At 41.4% G+C, this 17013-nt stretch overlaps 1 protein-coding gene across 1 annotated transcript in view; it reads right to left on the bottom strand.

The window, feature by feature from the left end:
• LVRN (laeverin) overlaps positions 1–17013 on the bottom strand; it is a 77768-nt gene that overhangs the window by 18425 nt on the left and 42330 nt on the right. Inside the window, exons 7-15 of the mRNA XM_040444273.1 lie at positions 13618–13761; positions 12786–12851; positions 12617–12682; positions 12223–12395; positions 10070–10146; positions 9567–9706; positions 6154–6209; positions 2696–2849; positions 711–805 (exon numbers count right to left, since the gene is read on the bottom strand). Coding sequence (XP_040300207.1) covers positions 711–805; positions 2696–2849; positions 6154–6209; positions 9567–9706; positions 10070–10146; positions 12223–12395; positions 12617–12682; positions 12786–12851; positions 13618–13761 — 971 coding nt within the window. The remainder of the gene's footprint in view (positions 1–710; positions 806–2695; positions 2850–6153; positions 6210–9566; positions 9707–10069; positions 10147–12222; positions 12396–12616; positions 12683–12785; positions 12852–13617; positions 13762–17013) is intronic.

Here is a 17013-nt window from a genome sequence, read left to right as displayed (position 1 = left end):
CTCTTCATTCACCCAACTGGCCTGCCCACTTAACTATCCCAGCTAGTCCTCGCCATCTTCCCTTTACGTGTTTGGTCAACCCCATGTTACATGCCCTAGCACTGAAATGTCTCCCCTCTCAGAGGGATACTCCTGAGAGTGAGTAATCACATTTTGTGTATTTTGTATTACTTGCTTGGCCTCATTGATTTCAGCTTGATGTTGACCAGAGCTGTAAACATAATTCCTGTACCACTGTAGATAACAAATTCCCTCTCTAAATCTAGAAGCCTCTAACTCCCCTACAAACCTTGGGTCACAGGGAGGCCGGGGGTACCGCAGCCCTATTTTGTCTTTCACTCCTCCTTCTCAGACCATCAGGACAACCTGCTTACTCCTCTCACCACACCAATGATAGGAAAACCATTTGCAATACTTACGCATGCTCGCAAGTAAATGGCTCAGATACTTCAGCAGCTTCAGAGTTGAGAGTCTAGAACTATAAATTTCTGTGTCTACACGCGTGTGCTTTGCAAATAAATTAAGATCCCAAACTACTATTTCCTATTAGGATACATGTAGCTCACCAGTCCCAGAGCTACTGTTCTCAAATTGCATACACAATCTCTCAGTGAAATCATAGGTGTCCAGATCTTTTTAATATGAATCTGGGAGCCTATCTATTCATACAAATCTTGTTATTGAATTATCACTGCTCCAAAAATACTTACAGGGCTAAATAGTCATCTTGTAATGCTGCCACGTTTTCACGAATTACAGTTGAATACATATTCCATATTGAGATAAGTCTCTTTAACAGATACTTCTATAAACAATAAGGAAAAACCTACTGTTAATTTTGGCTTGCAACACTGGATTTGCATATTTCTCTTTGTCCGAAAAGATATTAGTAGAGAAGTGACAGATATGTCTTCAGAAGTTATCTTTATTTGTTACTGAACATATAACTGGTTTATTTTGTAACCTCTCTACATCAGTTTCCTGATTGGGAAAATGGAATTGACAAGAATACCAATAGCACAGCTTTGGGACGACAAAACAATATTACGTATGTGAATGCATTGCCTGGCACGTAGGAACTCAATAAATATTAGGTATTATTACCACTTAATATCACCTGGAACATAGAGAAAGAAATGTAAAAAATATTAAACTACTAAACTTTCTACCTTAACATCTCCATGCTTAGTATTTACACCTCCAAGAAAATAAAAACGGATTTATGCTTTGGACCATTTTAAGCCCTGAGTCTGAAATAAAGTTTCTTCAACTGCTCTATCAGCTGATGAATAATAAGATTATAAAAGTTATCTATTGAGGGGAGCCTGGGTGGCTCAGTCAGTTAAGTATCCGACTTTGGCTCAGGTCATTATCTCACATGTGAGTTTGAGCCCCATGTTGGGCTCTGTGCTGACAGCTCAGAGCCTGGAGCCTGCTTCGGATTCTGTGTCTTCCTCTCTCTCTGCCCCTCCCCTGCTCATGCTCAGTTTCTCTCTCTCTCTCAAAAAATAAAATAAGCCTTAAAAAAAAGTTACCCATTTATAAGACATCCCTAAGAACAAAGTAGATGTTTTTCATTGAAATTTTTTAAAAACAAATACTAGTTTTTACTGCTATACCCAGAACCAGGCATCAGATATTATCAACAAGTCACTTTGATGCCATGAACAGTTAAGTGACTTCTTTCCTTGGTCACCATGCCCACATTCAAGGAACTTTCCACCAGCACTTTGGACAGCAGAAGAAGCAAAGCCTGGGCCCCTGACGTAGTTGTGATCTTGCCCTCAGCCTCCCCCAGAAGCTTACTTGGCATTATCACGTGGCAACTTTCTGGTTTGTTTCTGGTCCCTACCTCTCCAAACGGTTGCTCCTCAACTGTTGCTTTGGTCTTCCCTGGGCCATCTTTCTTCTGATCACTGTTTAAGATCTAATAATGGAACTTTCCTCCTTTTATATTGTTTCAGTTATGATGGTGTGTCATTGCCTCATTAATTCCAATTTCCCTCTCTCGCTTGCCAACATCAAAAGCAGCTTCAAAACCTGCACTTTTTTTTTTTTTTTCTGGAACATACCTCTCTGGTTAAGTGCTAGTCCTGTAAATCAGAGTATTTCAATTATGAGTATGGGGTTTTTAAAGTCTTTCTGTTTAGGGGTGCATGGATGGCTTATTCGGTGGAGCCTCTGACCTTGGCTTAGGCCATGACCTCATGGTTCGTGGGTTTGGTTCGTGAGTTTGAGCCCTGCATTGGGCTCTCTGCTGTCAGTGGGGAGCCTACTTTGGATCCTCTGTCCCCCTCTGCCTCTGCCCCTCCCCCATCACATGCATGTGCTCTCTCTCTCTCAAAAATAAACATTAAAGAAAAAGCCTTTCTGTTTGACTAACAATCTTTTGGGAAAATAGTTGTTATAAGAGAAAAGGCATACCATATCCATCCACTCCTGGATTCTTAGGGCACCTTTTACTTCACCAAGAATTAAAGGCCTTTCCAAAGTTCTCTCACACTCAACTCCTAGATCAGGTCTATGACTAAAGTGTTTTCTTCTAAGAATAACCAGCCGTCCCTAAGAAAACCAATGTATATATGAAACGAATAGACTATTACTTCCGGAAAGATGTGTTTCACAGATGCTGTCTAGATACAGAAAGAGGAAGAGAGGATTTTTGTCCACACCCCATAACAAAGAAGGAAATTACCTTTAATAATGGGTACATATCATAGTTGTTCACATCAAAAACAAGATCCTTGGTTACCAGGTTCACCAAGACTGCATACCATACTATGATTTCATCTTCTTCAGCAAGGTACTTGGTTAAATCAAGGGCTGTTTCAATCTCAACATAATTGTTTCTGTTTGGTTCAAAAAGATACACACTCAAAAAAACCTCCACTTGCTAAATAATGTGCACACTTTCCATATTTGTTCCATGCTTCGATGCCTGATTTCAACAAGGTACGTGAAATGAAGAAGTTAGAGGGTCGAGGGTCCATCTCACTGATAAATGGAAGCCAACCCATGCCGACAGGCCCTCCACTGCAATTTGGTACATTCAAGTGCCCAAATTCTAGGAGGCTATGGGAAAATCCAGGCCAAATGTTGGATGGCTCATTGGGCAAAAGAATACTTGTGCACTTAGTATGCGTTCTTACGAGAGTATAATTTTCATTCAGCAAGTATTAATTAGAAGTCATTCTCTAATGCTCTGCCAGCTACTTGTGGGAACACAAACTGGTATGTAGGACACAACTGTCTACCAGTGGGGAACTTACTATTTCAGTCAAGAGCTAGCTGAGACTTTTGCAGAAGAAGCTGTTAATGAGCCCCAGAATCAAGTAGCAGAGGAGGAAAACAGGCATGTGATGGAAAAGTCAGGGAAGGCTTCCTGGAGGAGGAACTTGAGACGGGCAATGAAGGATGGATAGGATGGAAATGGTTGGAGAGAAAGAGGAAGGTAGCATATGACAAAGAAGATAAAGCAGGAATTGGTGTGATGGGCAGACCACACAACTGAGGCACAGAATTTCTTTTGTGGGGAGTCAAGAGGGGGAGGGCCAGTAGACCAGGTGGATGAAAGCTGCGGGGAACCTCGAATGTCAGGACCAAGAGTTTACGTGTGGCGAGGAGGTGTTTCAACAATTGGGGTAACATCAGGAAGTTGTTGCCGACAAACTTTATTGCTACGGTGCCGAAGGAGACAGAATGGTATTGAAAGAACTGAATGAAGGCTAAGGCTCACGTAACCGGCTAAGTGAAAGAAGACGTGTACTTGGCTTAGCATGGAAGCAGTGGAGCTGGTAAGTCAGGGGAGAATCCAGAAGACATCCTCAGGAACAAACAGAATAAGACAGGGTGGCTAGATGGCAGATGGAGAGAGAGAGAGAGAGAGAGGAGTCCGGGATATCTCTGATTCTTCAAGTTTGGGCCATGGGAAGTAGAGTGGTACTTCGACAGACAGAGACAAATTGATAACAGGAGCAACTCAGAGACAGAAATAAAGTGCAGCGGCTGAAATCCTGAGTGTAAATGATCACAGGATAAACAGAAGACAGGAGGGGACAGGCAGAGTCGTGATCCTTTCACAAGGCTTTCCTGATCACCTTGTATCTGCTGGGCACTGTATGTGCACAGAATAAAAACGATCATGGAAACCAGAAGAGAACGGTGAGAGAAAAGAACCATGATTGTTCTTTTTTTTTTTTTTTAAAGTTTATTGATTGAGAGAGAAAGAGAGAGAGGAAGAGAGGGAGAGAAAAGAGGGAGAGAGCAGGGGAGGGGCAGAGAGAGAAGGAGAGAGAGAATCCCAAGCAGGCTTCGTGCTGTCAGCACAGAGCCTGATGCGGGGCTCAAACTCACAATCCTGAGATCATGACCTGAGCCAAAATCAAGAGTCGGACGCTTAACCGACTGAGCCACCCAGGTGTCCCATAACTGTGATTGGTCTTAAGGATGCTCACGGCAGCAGGAGAAATGTGAGCTATAGGAGGAGAACCGGGTTTGCATATCCCAGTCTCGGGAAGACAAAAGAGAAGTTTCCCAGAGGATGTGGTCAAAAGTCTCAAAGTCACGGATGTCCCAGAGAGAGGTGTCAGCGAGGCAGTGGGCAAGGGCATGTGCCATAGGTCAGAGGGGAAAGTGGTAAAGGCATGAAGGACAAAATAAGTAGATATTCATTTAAGAAATAGGACAGGCCAAAGAAAGAGAGAACACACTGGATAACTTATCATGTATACTCCTCAATTTTATTGCCTGAAAATTTAAATTCTGAGCACATATTAATCTACCTGTTGAACTACTTAGCACATCTTATATTGAATAAATGCGATAAAGATAAAATGTAATTCTGTAAGATACTAAAATATAGGCCATATCTCATTAAAATTATACCTATGGCCATCAGCCTAGGGTAACAAACTCATTTCAAAATCTCAGTTGATTGTGTGTTTATTTCACGCAATTCTTTTTTTTGGGGGGGGGGGTATGTTAGCTATTTCCTTAATTTACAGTATCACAGAAAAATACCAATGCATCTACGCTCTTCCTACATTTATCCATTTTAATATTTAATGGCCTTTACAAGTGCTAAGCCTGAATCACTTGTATTTTTACCTGAGATTTTAGTCTTACTGGAAATTAAAAAAATAATGATTCTTACACTTTTTGTGATAATCCTATAAATATTTATGATAAATATTTAAATTCTGTGACCTTTTCAATTTACATCTTCTCTACTGCATCCTTCTAAAATTTCTCCTTTAAGGGGTTCATTTTAAAATGTTGAATTACGGGCGCCTGGGTAGTCCAGTCAGTTAGGCGTCCAACTTTGGCTCAGGTCATGATCTCATGGCTTGTGAGTTCGAGCCCCATGTCCAGGTCTGTGCCGACAGCTCATAGCCTGGAGCCTGCTTCAGATGCTGTGTCTTCCTTTCTCTCTGCCCCTCCCTCACTCTCTTTCGTTCTCTCTCACTCTCTCAAATAAACACTAAAAAACAAAATTTTTTTTAATGTCAAATTGCACTTCATCTTGTAGAAATGAAACTCCTTCCCCATTAAACACCAACTCTTCATTCTTCCTCCCCGTGGCCCCTGGGGAAACTACCCTCCCCTTTTCTGTCTCTATGCTTCTAACTACTTTAAGTAGCTCCTATAAATGGAATCACAAGCCGCTTGCCTTTCTGTGACTGGCTTATTTCATTTAGCACGATGACCTCAAAGTACATCCATGCTGTTGCATACCCCAGCAACTTTTATGTTATAAAATTCCACTGTATCCATGGAATTTGATCCTAATCCTAGTAAGTTAGGCCCTGTATACAGTGAAGAACCAATTTCATTTCATACTGATCTGGTTATTTGTTTATTTTTATAAAGTTCTCAAGGTACACTTTTAAAACCATGAGTGAAGAGGGGCGCCTGAGTGACTCAGTGGGTTAAGCGTCCGACTTCAGCTCAGGTCATGATCCCGTGGTTCACGAGTCCGAGCCCTGCATCGGGCTCTGAGCTGACAGCTCAGAGCCTGGAGCCTGCTTCGGATTCGGTGTCTCCCTCTCTCTCTGCCCCTCCCCTGCTTGTGCTCTCTCTCTCCGTCTCTCAACAATAAATAAATGTTTAAAAAACAAAACAAAACAAAACCATGAGTGAAGAGAATATACTCACTTCGACAAGGAAAAGGCATCATCGATCATCTGCAGTCTATGAATAACAGGGATGGCCTGCAAATGAGACCCAAATATGTGCAGAAAGAGATGAGAACATGTTTTTAGTACCAAAATAATTTCCAAAATAGTAACAGCATTTCAGAATCAGCGCTGCTTACAAAGCACTTTCACGTGAATTGGCTCATGTGCCGAGAAATGCTAATTACTAAGGATAGTCCCCATGATTTATTTATTATGCATCTGGTTTTGCTAAATGATCCCTCTGGACATCAATCATCAGGCTTTCAGCTGGTCGAGCGTTTTGCCAAAATACTCCCCGAAAAACGGCATGTTAGAAAATTAAACAGGAGGCCATGTTTAAAAGGCTCTCCAAAACAGAAAGTGTACATTAAATTGTATTATAATGTCCAAGTTGTTGTCAGGAAGCTTTTAGGCACAGGAAGCCTTATGCAAATATTATTTAGCATCATGTTGATAATACAGTATCGAATACAGTATCTGGTAAGCAGGATTCTGTCTTCTCAAGATTTTTCTAATTTGACCCAATCCACCAACAGAGCCCTTTGAATCACAGAAAAGGCAGGGGTCGACTGCCACCCTAACTGCTTAGGCTTCTGTTTGAGCTCCGTGGCATTGCCCGGCCACAGGACTCTGTCACAGCTTGACTGGCCTGAGGGGGCCCAAAGCCTCCTATAGAATTCCTTCCACACCTCGCACATTTGGTCCCAGAAAAATCAATCTTTACAACATCTCTTTGAACTTCTTAGCAAGCCAGACTTCAATCTTTCCCTGGTAGCACTCTCATTTCTTTCCTGGCAGTAACAACACTTAGGTTTTCTAAATTAATATTAATGGCAGACATGCTGTTTCATTTGCTCTCCAATTACAGAGTAGAAATAACTGACCTCAGTTTTTCAAAAAGTAAGCCTACAATGGTTTCAACAAATCATTGCTAGACCGGGATGACCTTGTCTCCATAGCTTACAGTGCCCTTAGAAATCAATAAGGATGTAGCTACTCTGGAAGATTTTTTTTGAGGGGGGGGGAATGAGTGGAGGAGGAGTGGGGGGGGGGAGAGAGAATTAGCGGGGGGAGGGGCGGAGGGAGGGAGAGAGAGAATGAGTAGGGGAGGGGCAGAGGGAGGGAGAGAGGGAGAAAGAGAGAGGGAGAGAGAATGAGAATCTTAAGCAGGTTCCACACCCATCATGGAACCCGACATGGGGCTCGATCCCATGCCTGAGAGATCATGACCTGAGCTGAAATCAAGAGTCAGACACATAGCCCATGGAGCTAGCTAGGCACCCTTGAAAACAATTTAAAAATAAAATTTTATGGGGCGCCTGGGTGGCTCAGTCGGTTAAGCCTCCAACTTCGGCTCAGATCACGATCTCGTGGTTGTGAGTTCGAGCCCAACATCCAGCTCTGTGCTGACAGCTCGGAACCTGGAGCCTGCTTTGGATTCTGTGTCTCCCTCTCTCTCTGCTCATCCACCCCGCTCGCAATCATTCTTTCTCTCTCTCAAAAATAAATAAATGTTAAAACAAATTTAAAAAAAGTAAAATTTTCTTACGAGTGGATTGTGTGGTCTTATTCAAAAGCCCTATAATAATATTTAAAACTTACTATGTTCTGAAGGCCTGGCTTGTGTCTGGCCTCTGTTAAACATAATGCATGTATCACCTTATCTGATCTTCCCAACCCTTTAAGGTTGGTCTATTCAAACGTCATAATACAGATGGGAAAACTGAGGCATGACTTGCCAGATAAGAAAGCCCAAGGTTGCACATCTGGTGATCGATGAACACAGTCTACCTGATGCAGAACCCCCACCAATATACTGTACTTTGTCTTCTGCTCTGTGTCTCAGAGAGCTATCGAAGACAGAGACACCAAAGATATCTTCCAGTCAACACTCTAGCTTGAACAAGGCCATCTCAACAAACCGCCCATGGTTTCACAGCAGAGCCAACTCTGTAGACCCCTACGGCGGCATCCATCTGCACCAATGGAGATTTGGTTTCATGGAACCAATTAAAATCTGACTGATTAGACCTAGCCAACATTTTAATATTTATACATTCCATAATGACTTATATTTTGTGATAAAGTGGTGTTAGATTCTATTGATATTTTGTGAATTAACTTCCCTAAGGGAGAGTAGGAATATATATATATATATATATATATATATATATATGCGCACATTTTTTTAAGTTTATTTGTTTTGAGAGAGAGAGAAAGTAAGCAGGGGAGGGGCAGAGAGAGAGAGAAAGAGAGAGAGAATCCCAAGCAGGCTCCGTGCTGTCAGCGCAGAGCCCATGGATCTCACGAACCATGAGATCATGACCTGAGTTGAAACCAAGAGTCAGATGCTTAACCGGCTGGGCCATCCAGGCACCCCAGGAATACAATTTTTTAAGAATGAACACTTTCTAGCATATACTGAGTACCCATTAAGGGCTTAAAATTTTTCAACATATGTTTACCTACGTTGTCTCTAATCCTTGTGATAAATAACAGAAATATATTGTTCCCATTTTATTTTTTTCAATATTTTTTTAAGGAGTCTCTACACCCAGTGTATGGCTTGAACTCACAACCCTGAGATCAGTAGTTACATGCTCTCCTGATGGAGCCAGCAAGGTGCCCCTGTTATTCCTATTTTAAAGTGAAGTTAGGGGCGCCTGGGTGGCGCAGTCGGTTAAGCGTCCGACTTCAGCCAGGTCACGATCTCGCGGTCCGTGAGTTCGAGCCCCGCGTCGGGCTCTGGGCTGATGGCTCAGAGCCTGTTTCCGATTCTGTGTCTCCCTCTCTCTCTGCCCCTCCTCCGTTCATGCTCTGTTTCTCTCTGTCCCCCAAAAATAAATAAACGTTGAAAAAAAAAATTTTAAAGTGAAGATATGGAAACGGAGCATTTAAGTAACTTGTCTAAGATCACAAAACTAATAGCTAATAGGAAAATGTATTTTGATTTTCACCTAGAAACGTAAAATTGTTGTAGAAAAATGATATTGATGTTCAAAAATAATACGTTCAACCCAAACCTCCCCTTTCTAAGAATGAGGGAGAAAAAGTCCTGTATGGCATGGTGTGAGAGGTGGCAGTGAGGGTAGAGTTCCTCCCACCAGACAGGTTTATGAACGCTTAACTCTAGGGGCATCCGAGGGACTCAGTGGGTTAAGCCTCTGACTCTTGATTTCAGCTCAGGTCACGATCTCATGGTTTGTGAGTTTGAGCCCCAGGTCAGGCTCTGTACTGTCACTGCAGAGAGATTCTCCCTCTCCCCCTGTCTCTCTGCCCTTCCCATGCTTTCTCTCTGTCTCTCAAAATAGATAACTTAAAAAAAAAAAAAAAAAAGACTCCAGAGTGCAATATTAACGTTATTTAATAACAGGCATAAAATAATCTTACCTTAGGATCTTTTTCAAGCTGTTGTTTTAGCTTTTTCCAACCTACTTTATCATAGTTAACTCTGTAATATCCAGTCATATTCAAATTTAGAATCACCCAGTCGTGATCAGAATCTGAAACTTGCATTTCAGGGAATATTTCTACAAAGGAATATGGGAAAAGTATGAAATGGTCCATCTAAAAAATATTCCAGTAATTGTTTATACTATATCCTCTTAATCCTAAATAGTAAACCCAGTAAATCCAACAAAAAAAAGAGAAAGGAATTCTAAAATATATACTGATCTTACCATATATATTTTTTCAGAAGTAATGGCTTTGACTTAAAACTTTTCTTTATGGCTCTGTGTTCAACCAGAATGATATAACATTTTACTTTAAAGCCAGACAGCTTTTCAAAAGCTATATGCTTCAAAATTTTATTCCCTTCCTTGACATATGTGTGTGTGGGTAATATATATTCATGCATGTATGTGAAAATATTTTAAAAATGTGTTACTTACTGCTGCTTTTATCTAGCCAAACTAGAGACTGTGTGATTCCATTTTTTATCCAGAGAATAGGTACAATCCATGTGTCGCTTATTTGGAAAAAAAAAAAATTCAGTTTATTCTCACAGATAAGATATAAACTCTGAGCCAATATTAAATGAGATGATAAAATAACAGACAGAACCCGAATTCTTTGGTCATTTTCTCTGGATCTGCAAGGGTTTGCTCTTAGGAGTATTCAATGTGGTTTTTATTTAATTTAATTTATTTATTTATTTTTTGTTTCAATGCTCATTTATTTCTGAGAAAGAGAGAGAGAAAGAGCGCGAGCACACGAGCAGGGGAGGGGCAGAGAGAGGAGACATAGAATCCCAAGCAGGCTCCAGGCTCCAGGCTCCCAGCTGTCAGCACAGAGCCCGACTCGGGGTTGAAACCCCTGAACTGTGAGATCATGACCTGAGCCGAAGCTGGACGCTTCAACGACTAGGCTACCCAGGCGACCCCATTCAATGTTGTTTTTATAAGCCAGTTTTGCTTTGACCATCTGTTTACTCTTTTATTTCTTCTTTACTTTTTCTTACAGCTTAAAGTAGCTACTAAGACTATCTTGTATCTGAAACTTTCTTTTTTTTTTGTATCTGAAACTCTCAAGGCCTGTTTATATTAAATTACAGCTACTTGGCCTCACTGGGGGGGTTGTCCAAATGCTGTAGACAGACCCAAATCCATCCGTGCCAAGAGAGGCCAAGAGTAATTTAAGAAGAAAAAGCTTGACAAACATTTCAAAATGCTTTTCTGCCTCAAGCTTTCTCCCCATCTGAAAAGTGTTCAGCACGGATCAGCCAGATTATTCATATTTACTGAATGCCGACATTCTTCCCACATTGGTAGACGTGACCTGGAGGAAGCTGATGACCACGAGGAGGACATTAGTCATTTGAAGAGTCACACTCCTCGGAGTTTGGGCAAGACTCGCCATCTGGCTCAAATGCTCACAAGCCTGGTTTCTCAAAAGACTTTGAACGAGGGTGTGTTGATCTAATTGCTAAGGCACACATCTTCTCAAAAGTCACGGAGCCTTGATGAGCACAGGGTGATGGATGGGAGTGTTGAAATCACTGTATTGTAGGTTGGCAACTAATACAACACGGGACGTTAACGAAGTGGAATTAAAATAAAAGCTTAAAAAAAAAAAAAAAGCAAGTCACAGAATAGCAGCGTGGTGAGGGAACTTCAGTTCTCCTCTTTCTTTCTCCTGGGGTTTTAGAGGAAGAAGACGATGGCCTGCATACCACAGTGATGCTGTTTGAAAATTACTCCCTCGTGTGTACCCCTAACTCACCACAGTGAGAAGTGAATATCAGAACTTTATCAAACACCCTGGAACATTCTCCAACAAGTTAAGAGAGGGAAGGGAAGGGAAATAGGGGAAGAGATGGGCGCTAGGCTGCCTTATACTCATTTTTTCATTTCATTTTAACAACAGTCCCCTGGGATATACGCTGTCACATTTACTTTAGAGCTAAGGCAACAGAAACTCAAGAGATTTTTAAAATTAGACTTACCTAAGGTTTGAATTTCGGGGAAGTTGATATTTAAACCCAGATGTCAGGGAATCTAAAGGCCCTCATTCTAATATTATAGGCATGGCGATAAATACACACGTAGGTGTACGTGCGGACACGCACAGAATGAGTTCTCAAGGATGCAGTGACCGTTCGATTCTGTTTCTAGGGAAAAGGAGACAGCTGTGCTGCAGGATCCCCTTTTCTCTCAACTAACATGAGGCCATGCATGGTTCTACTTTCTTGTCTCTCACCCAGAATCCTGAGGAAATGCATTCCTTCTGTCCAAAGGACGAATAAAATACATAACCCCCAAAGCACTGGCTGGTGGTGTCATCCTAAATGCCAGGGGAGGGGCACTGCCTTGAACCCTTCAGTGCAGGTCTCTGGCCTTGCTCAGGACATCAGGGGCTCTGCCTCAACCCAGCACCCCAGGAACAACACCCTGCATGGACCATGAAGTTGCCATCCCAGAGCCTCTCTGCAGAAGAGGGTGTACCCAGCTGGAGTTACATGCTTCCTCACCCGCAGGCTGCTTTCCATTTGATCAGAGAGCTCTACCCCCAAGGAAGGTGAGTACAGAGAAGCAAATGTACCTACTTGTGGGTTAGGAGAGTCTGATTTTTAACCTTTCCAAGATAAAATGGTTCCTGTTTCATGGCACCAGTAGATACATTTAAGGTGATGACTGGAAAACCACTCTGGTGTGTCCAACGGTCCATTATGCTTTTTACTGGCGCTGGCAAAAGAATTTTACTCTGGTCGTCTACGACCTGTTTTAGAAAATCATCACAAGAGCAGATATTTACCATCAAAATCTTCTGCCTAAAAGAAACTACCTGGCTATTCTGTTCCTCATCTATGCAGTGATTCCCAGTGGGTGATCTTCGGGGCCAAATTCAGAACCCTATTGAACTCTATATGTGAATGAATCCTTAGTGTATTCATTCATTCATTCATTCATTCAACACAAGTCAGGAAGTAGGACAATTACCATTTGAAAATGCCTCCATAAATCATCTTGCTCAGCAGTTGAGTAAGAAAATGTCTTCAAATAGGACTGTAAAAAATAGAAGAATGGAAAAGCCAAGGTTAAAATAAATAACATGCCAAAACCATGTAGGTCTACTTCCTGCCAAGTAACAACAATTTTGCAAACTCACCTTGAGTGCACTGATAAATACATTCTCATTCAGAAAGCTAGAAAGCATTCGGGCCAAAGATGCTCCCTAAGACATAAGAAACAGTCCATCATTTGAACAAATTCAACATATAAATACCAACACATTCCATTCTGATGAGCAATATTCTGGGCTTTTCTCCTCATTGCTTTGTGGACTTGAGTTGAATGTTTGGGTTATGCCCAAATTGCTTATAAAATAGTAGACTGTCACTAATTACTAGGTAAAAAGTGAACAAATGTCCTACATATAAGGAATTCAGGGGGCATCTGGGTGGCTCAGTTGGTTAAGCACCCGACGTCGGTTCAGGTCATGATCTACAGTTTGTGAGTTCGAGCCCCATGGCGGGCTCTGTGCTGACAGCTTGAAGCCTGGAGCCTGCTGTGTCTCCCTCTCTCTCTGCCCCTCCCCTGCTCATTCTCTCTCTCTCTCTCTCTCTCTCAAAAATAAACAAACATTAAATAAAATTAAAAAAAAGAATTCAGAATACACAACATGTTTTAAGCTGAGATATTTACATGGTAAGAATAAATTTCCACCAAACAGGAGGGTTCTCCTTAAAAGCAGCAAGTTGTCTCAGTGTTTTTATAATGATGGATGGTACTGAGCACCTAAAATAGGCTTGATTAATGTTTGCTAGATGAGAATTGATTTATTTATACACCTCTTCTGAAATGCACCCACTCAATAAAATCACAGTTTTCTGTATCAAAAGTTTTCTAGTATCCCATTATTAACCTATTATTCTTAGAATCCACTTTATGCACCTTCATGTGGGAGTGCCAAACAAAAGAAAATATGTAACTCATTTTACCTTGTTGTAAGTAAATAAGTCAAAGAGTTCATTTATTTCACTGGTTTCTGTGAAATTTTCCACCTTCAAGGCCACAGCTCTAGACACCAGGGCGTGATCTTCACTGAGGACATGATGTAAAATGTTAGAAAAAAAGACCTCATTCTAAAAGGAAAAGAGTGAGCAGCATTAACTTCTCAGGTTTCACAAAAACACAAAATCCAAATGCTTTCAAAATGCTTACAAAAAATACTTTCAAAAACTGACACAGAAGAGGGGACAAAAAATCATTCCGATGTGCTCTATGAGCTGTCGTATGCCAAATAAGTAGGAATCCTTGAATAACAAAATTCTAAGCTACTTTCCTTCCCCTTTAATAGCCCTTTTTATTTCAATGAAAACAAACAAACAAACAAACACCAAACCCATTACAAAGTTGATGTGTTTTCCAAGAGAGCTTATCTACATTCCCCCAAAGCAGATCCCTGGCCATACAGACAGGACCTACCAGAGAATGGCATCTTTAGGTGGTTTTAATCCTCTAGAATTTTATTGGTTATTTTATTAGTAACCCCTTAAAATGGATCAACCTCTCTTATATGAACATTTGCAAACCAAAACCAGGCCAGATTTACAAATCCAATGATGATGTCAGAATTTGTAATTGGAAATAAATCCACAGACTGGAGAGTACAGCTTACAGATCATGCATTATGAGACGACAACTTATTATATTTTAATGAGAATAACAGAACTCTGCAAAAAAAAAAAAAAATATGGGTGCCTGAGTGGTTCAGTCAGTTAAACGTCCGACTCTTGGTTTCAGCTCAGGTCATGATCTTGCAGTTCGTTTGTTCGAGCCCCACATCACGCTCCATGCTAATAACATGGAGCCTGCCTGGGACTCTCTTTCTGCCTCTCTCTCTGCCCTTCCTCTACACTCTCTTTCTCTTAAAATAAATAAACTTAAATAATTTTATTTAAAAAAAATAGACTTCTCTCAGACACACGACAAAGGGCATTTCTTTTTGGAAGGAAAGATAAAAGGAAAACCAAGGTACAGCCAGAGAGGTGCGTGGGACGGCAAAGCTGAAGAAAGGATAGTGGTTAAGAAGAGACAGAGACAGCTGGCTCAGACCCCACAGAGCTGGGCGAGCCCCCTAGTAATCCACACTCAACTCCCCAGCGGCTATCTCTGGGGTCCCCAAGCTGACTCCTTCAATTTCTGCCTGCTTCCATTAGCCAATGTTCTAATCAACTTTCTCCTTTTTCATTTACTAACACCATTGATTCTGTGGTTATCAAACTCTGCTCTTCTAGAAATGAGAAAGCCTGTCATTTAGACCAGTGCATCTCAAACTTTAATGTGAATAAGGATGCCTTGTGGATCTGATCACAATCAAACATGTGTGAATTCAGGGGCACCTGGGTGGCTCAGTCGGTTAAGTGTCCAACTTTGGCTCAGGTCATGATTTCAGGGTTTGTGGGTTTCAGCCCCACATCGAGCTCTGTGCTGCTGACAGCTCGGAGCCTGGAGCCTGCTTCGGATTCTGTGTCTCCCTTTCTCTCTGCCCCTCCCCTGCTCATGCTCTGTCTGTCTCTGTCTCTGTCTCTCTCTCTCTCTCTCTCAAAACTAAACATTAAAAAAAATAATAAAAACAAATAAATAAATGCAGAGTGGCAGAATGGCCCATTGTTGAGTCAATGAATGAACCATAACTGACTTCATCATTTTCCTGTTAGTTAGGCATTGAAGTTGCTTCCAGCTTTCTGTTGTTATGAACAATGTTTTAACAACACCTTTATACATAGACTTTTCCAGATTTTGTGAACTCCACCCTTGCCCCCTGAATGGATTATCTCTTCTGCCTGCCTGGTGTAAGATCTTATATCATCTTCTAGTTGTCATTATAATCATACAAGTTAACTGTGATGAATGGGGCAAACACCTCTTCCTCAATATCCTTGAGGTCGATTCTCCTCTGGGCCTCCCATAAATTAATGCTTGTTCCAGCCTGTTCCAGTCTGCTGGAGGAAAACACTTCACAAAAAGTGATGTTAGACTTTTAGAAATTCGTTATCTAGCCACTACATACAGTGACTGGAGACAGGGAGTCTGTATACTCACCATTACTTTCTTCCGGTAGCTGTGAGATTATAGAGAAAAAGATCTACTCCTATTAAATCTATTTTTATCCTAAGAAACACAACAGTATTTATTACAATCAATTTGCATGGACTATCACTGTGGTTAAAAGCACAGGCTTTGGGGGCACCTGGATAGCTCAGTCGGTTAAGCATCCAACTCTTGATTTCAGTTCAGGTCATGATCTCATGGTTGGTGGGTTCGAGCCCTGAGTCGGGCTCTGTGCTGGCAGCACAGAGTTTCTTGGGATTCTCTCTCTCCCCCCCTCTCTCTTTGCCCTTTCCCATTCATTCTCTCTCTGTGTCTCTCAAAATACATAAATAAACTGAAAAAAAAGAAAAAAAGAAAAACAGAATTTGGAATTGAGCTGCCTGAGTGTGAATCCTACCTTACCCTCTTTGGAACTGTTACTCATAAAAGGCAACCAACTTTATCTCTCTGAAACTCTGGTTTCTCCATCTAGAAATGGAGGGAAGAAAACTGTCCTCATGGGATTATTATCAGGACTAAATCAATTTACATAAAGTTCGTAGCACAGTGCCTGGCAAACAGAACATGCTCAGTGAGGGTTACTCACTCACAATTACTTATCAAAATTGTCACTATTATGATTTCTGTAGAGTTCGCTGAGGACTGAGTCAGATAATGGATACGACGCTCTATAAACGGTAGTTGTCACGATGCTGCCTCGTAGATCCTCAATAATTTGTTGTGTGACTGCATGAAACTTACTTTACCAATGAGGAACTAAAGCTTAGAGGTGGGCAGCTTACAATGATTGTAAAAACAGAGTTAAGACGTGACTGTCTGCAAGGCTCCTATGTTCCTTTCCCTCCGCCAAGTCTGTTGCTTCCTTAAGCCGGAGAAAGAGAGACAGAAAAGTCAGTGGGTGGCAGCATCAGAGCTGGGGCTTCAGGGACCAAGAAACCAACTGGTGCCTGATGTTTTCTGAATCTGGGACCATGACCCATTCATAACATGTTTTAATGACTTTCAGCTGAAATGAGACCAAGAAAGAAAAAAACGGGAATCTGGTTCGGCATATGGTTCTCTTCCCCAATGTCAATGTAATGACCAGATTAAAAGGAAGCCAAAGTTCTTGATCTCTCAAAGATCACTGAAATAAGGCTTTAAGCTTTTAAAACACAAAGCTCACGGGAGATTCCTCAAGCGCCAGGATCTCACGCTCTTTTGCCCAGAGTTATATTCAGTCAGCTTCACAAACACTGAGAAATGTAGATTCAGAAAAGAGGTGTTAAGAAAGCAAGGCT

This window comes from Herpailurus yagouaroundi, unplaced genomic scaffold (assembly GCF_014898765.1).
Source record: "Herpailurus yagouaroundi ecotype Mexico unplaced genomic scaffold, PumYag 192, whole genome shotgun sequence".
NCBI lineage: Eukaryota > Metazoa > Chordata > Mammalia > Carnivora > Felidae > Herpailurus > Herpailurus yagouaroundi.
Note: the sequence above shows the minus strand (reverse complement) of the source record. Positions and strands in the feature narration are given on the sequence as shown.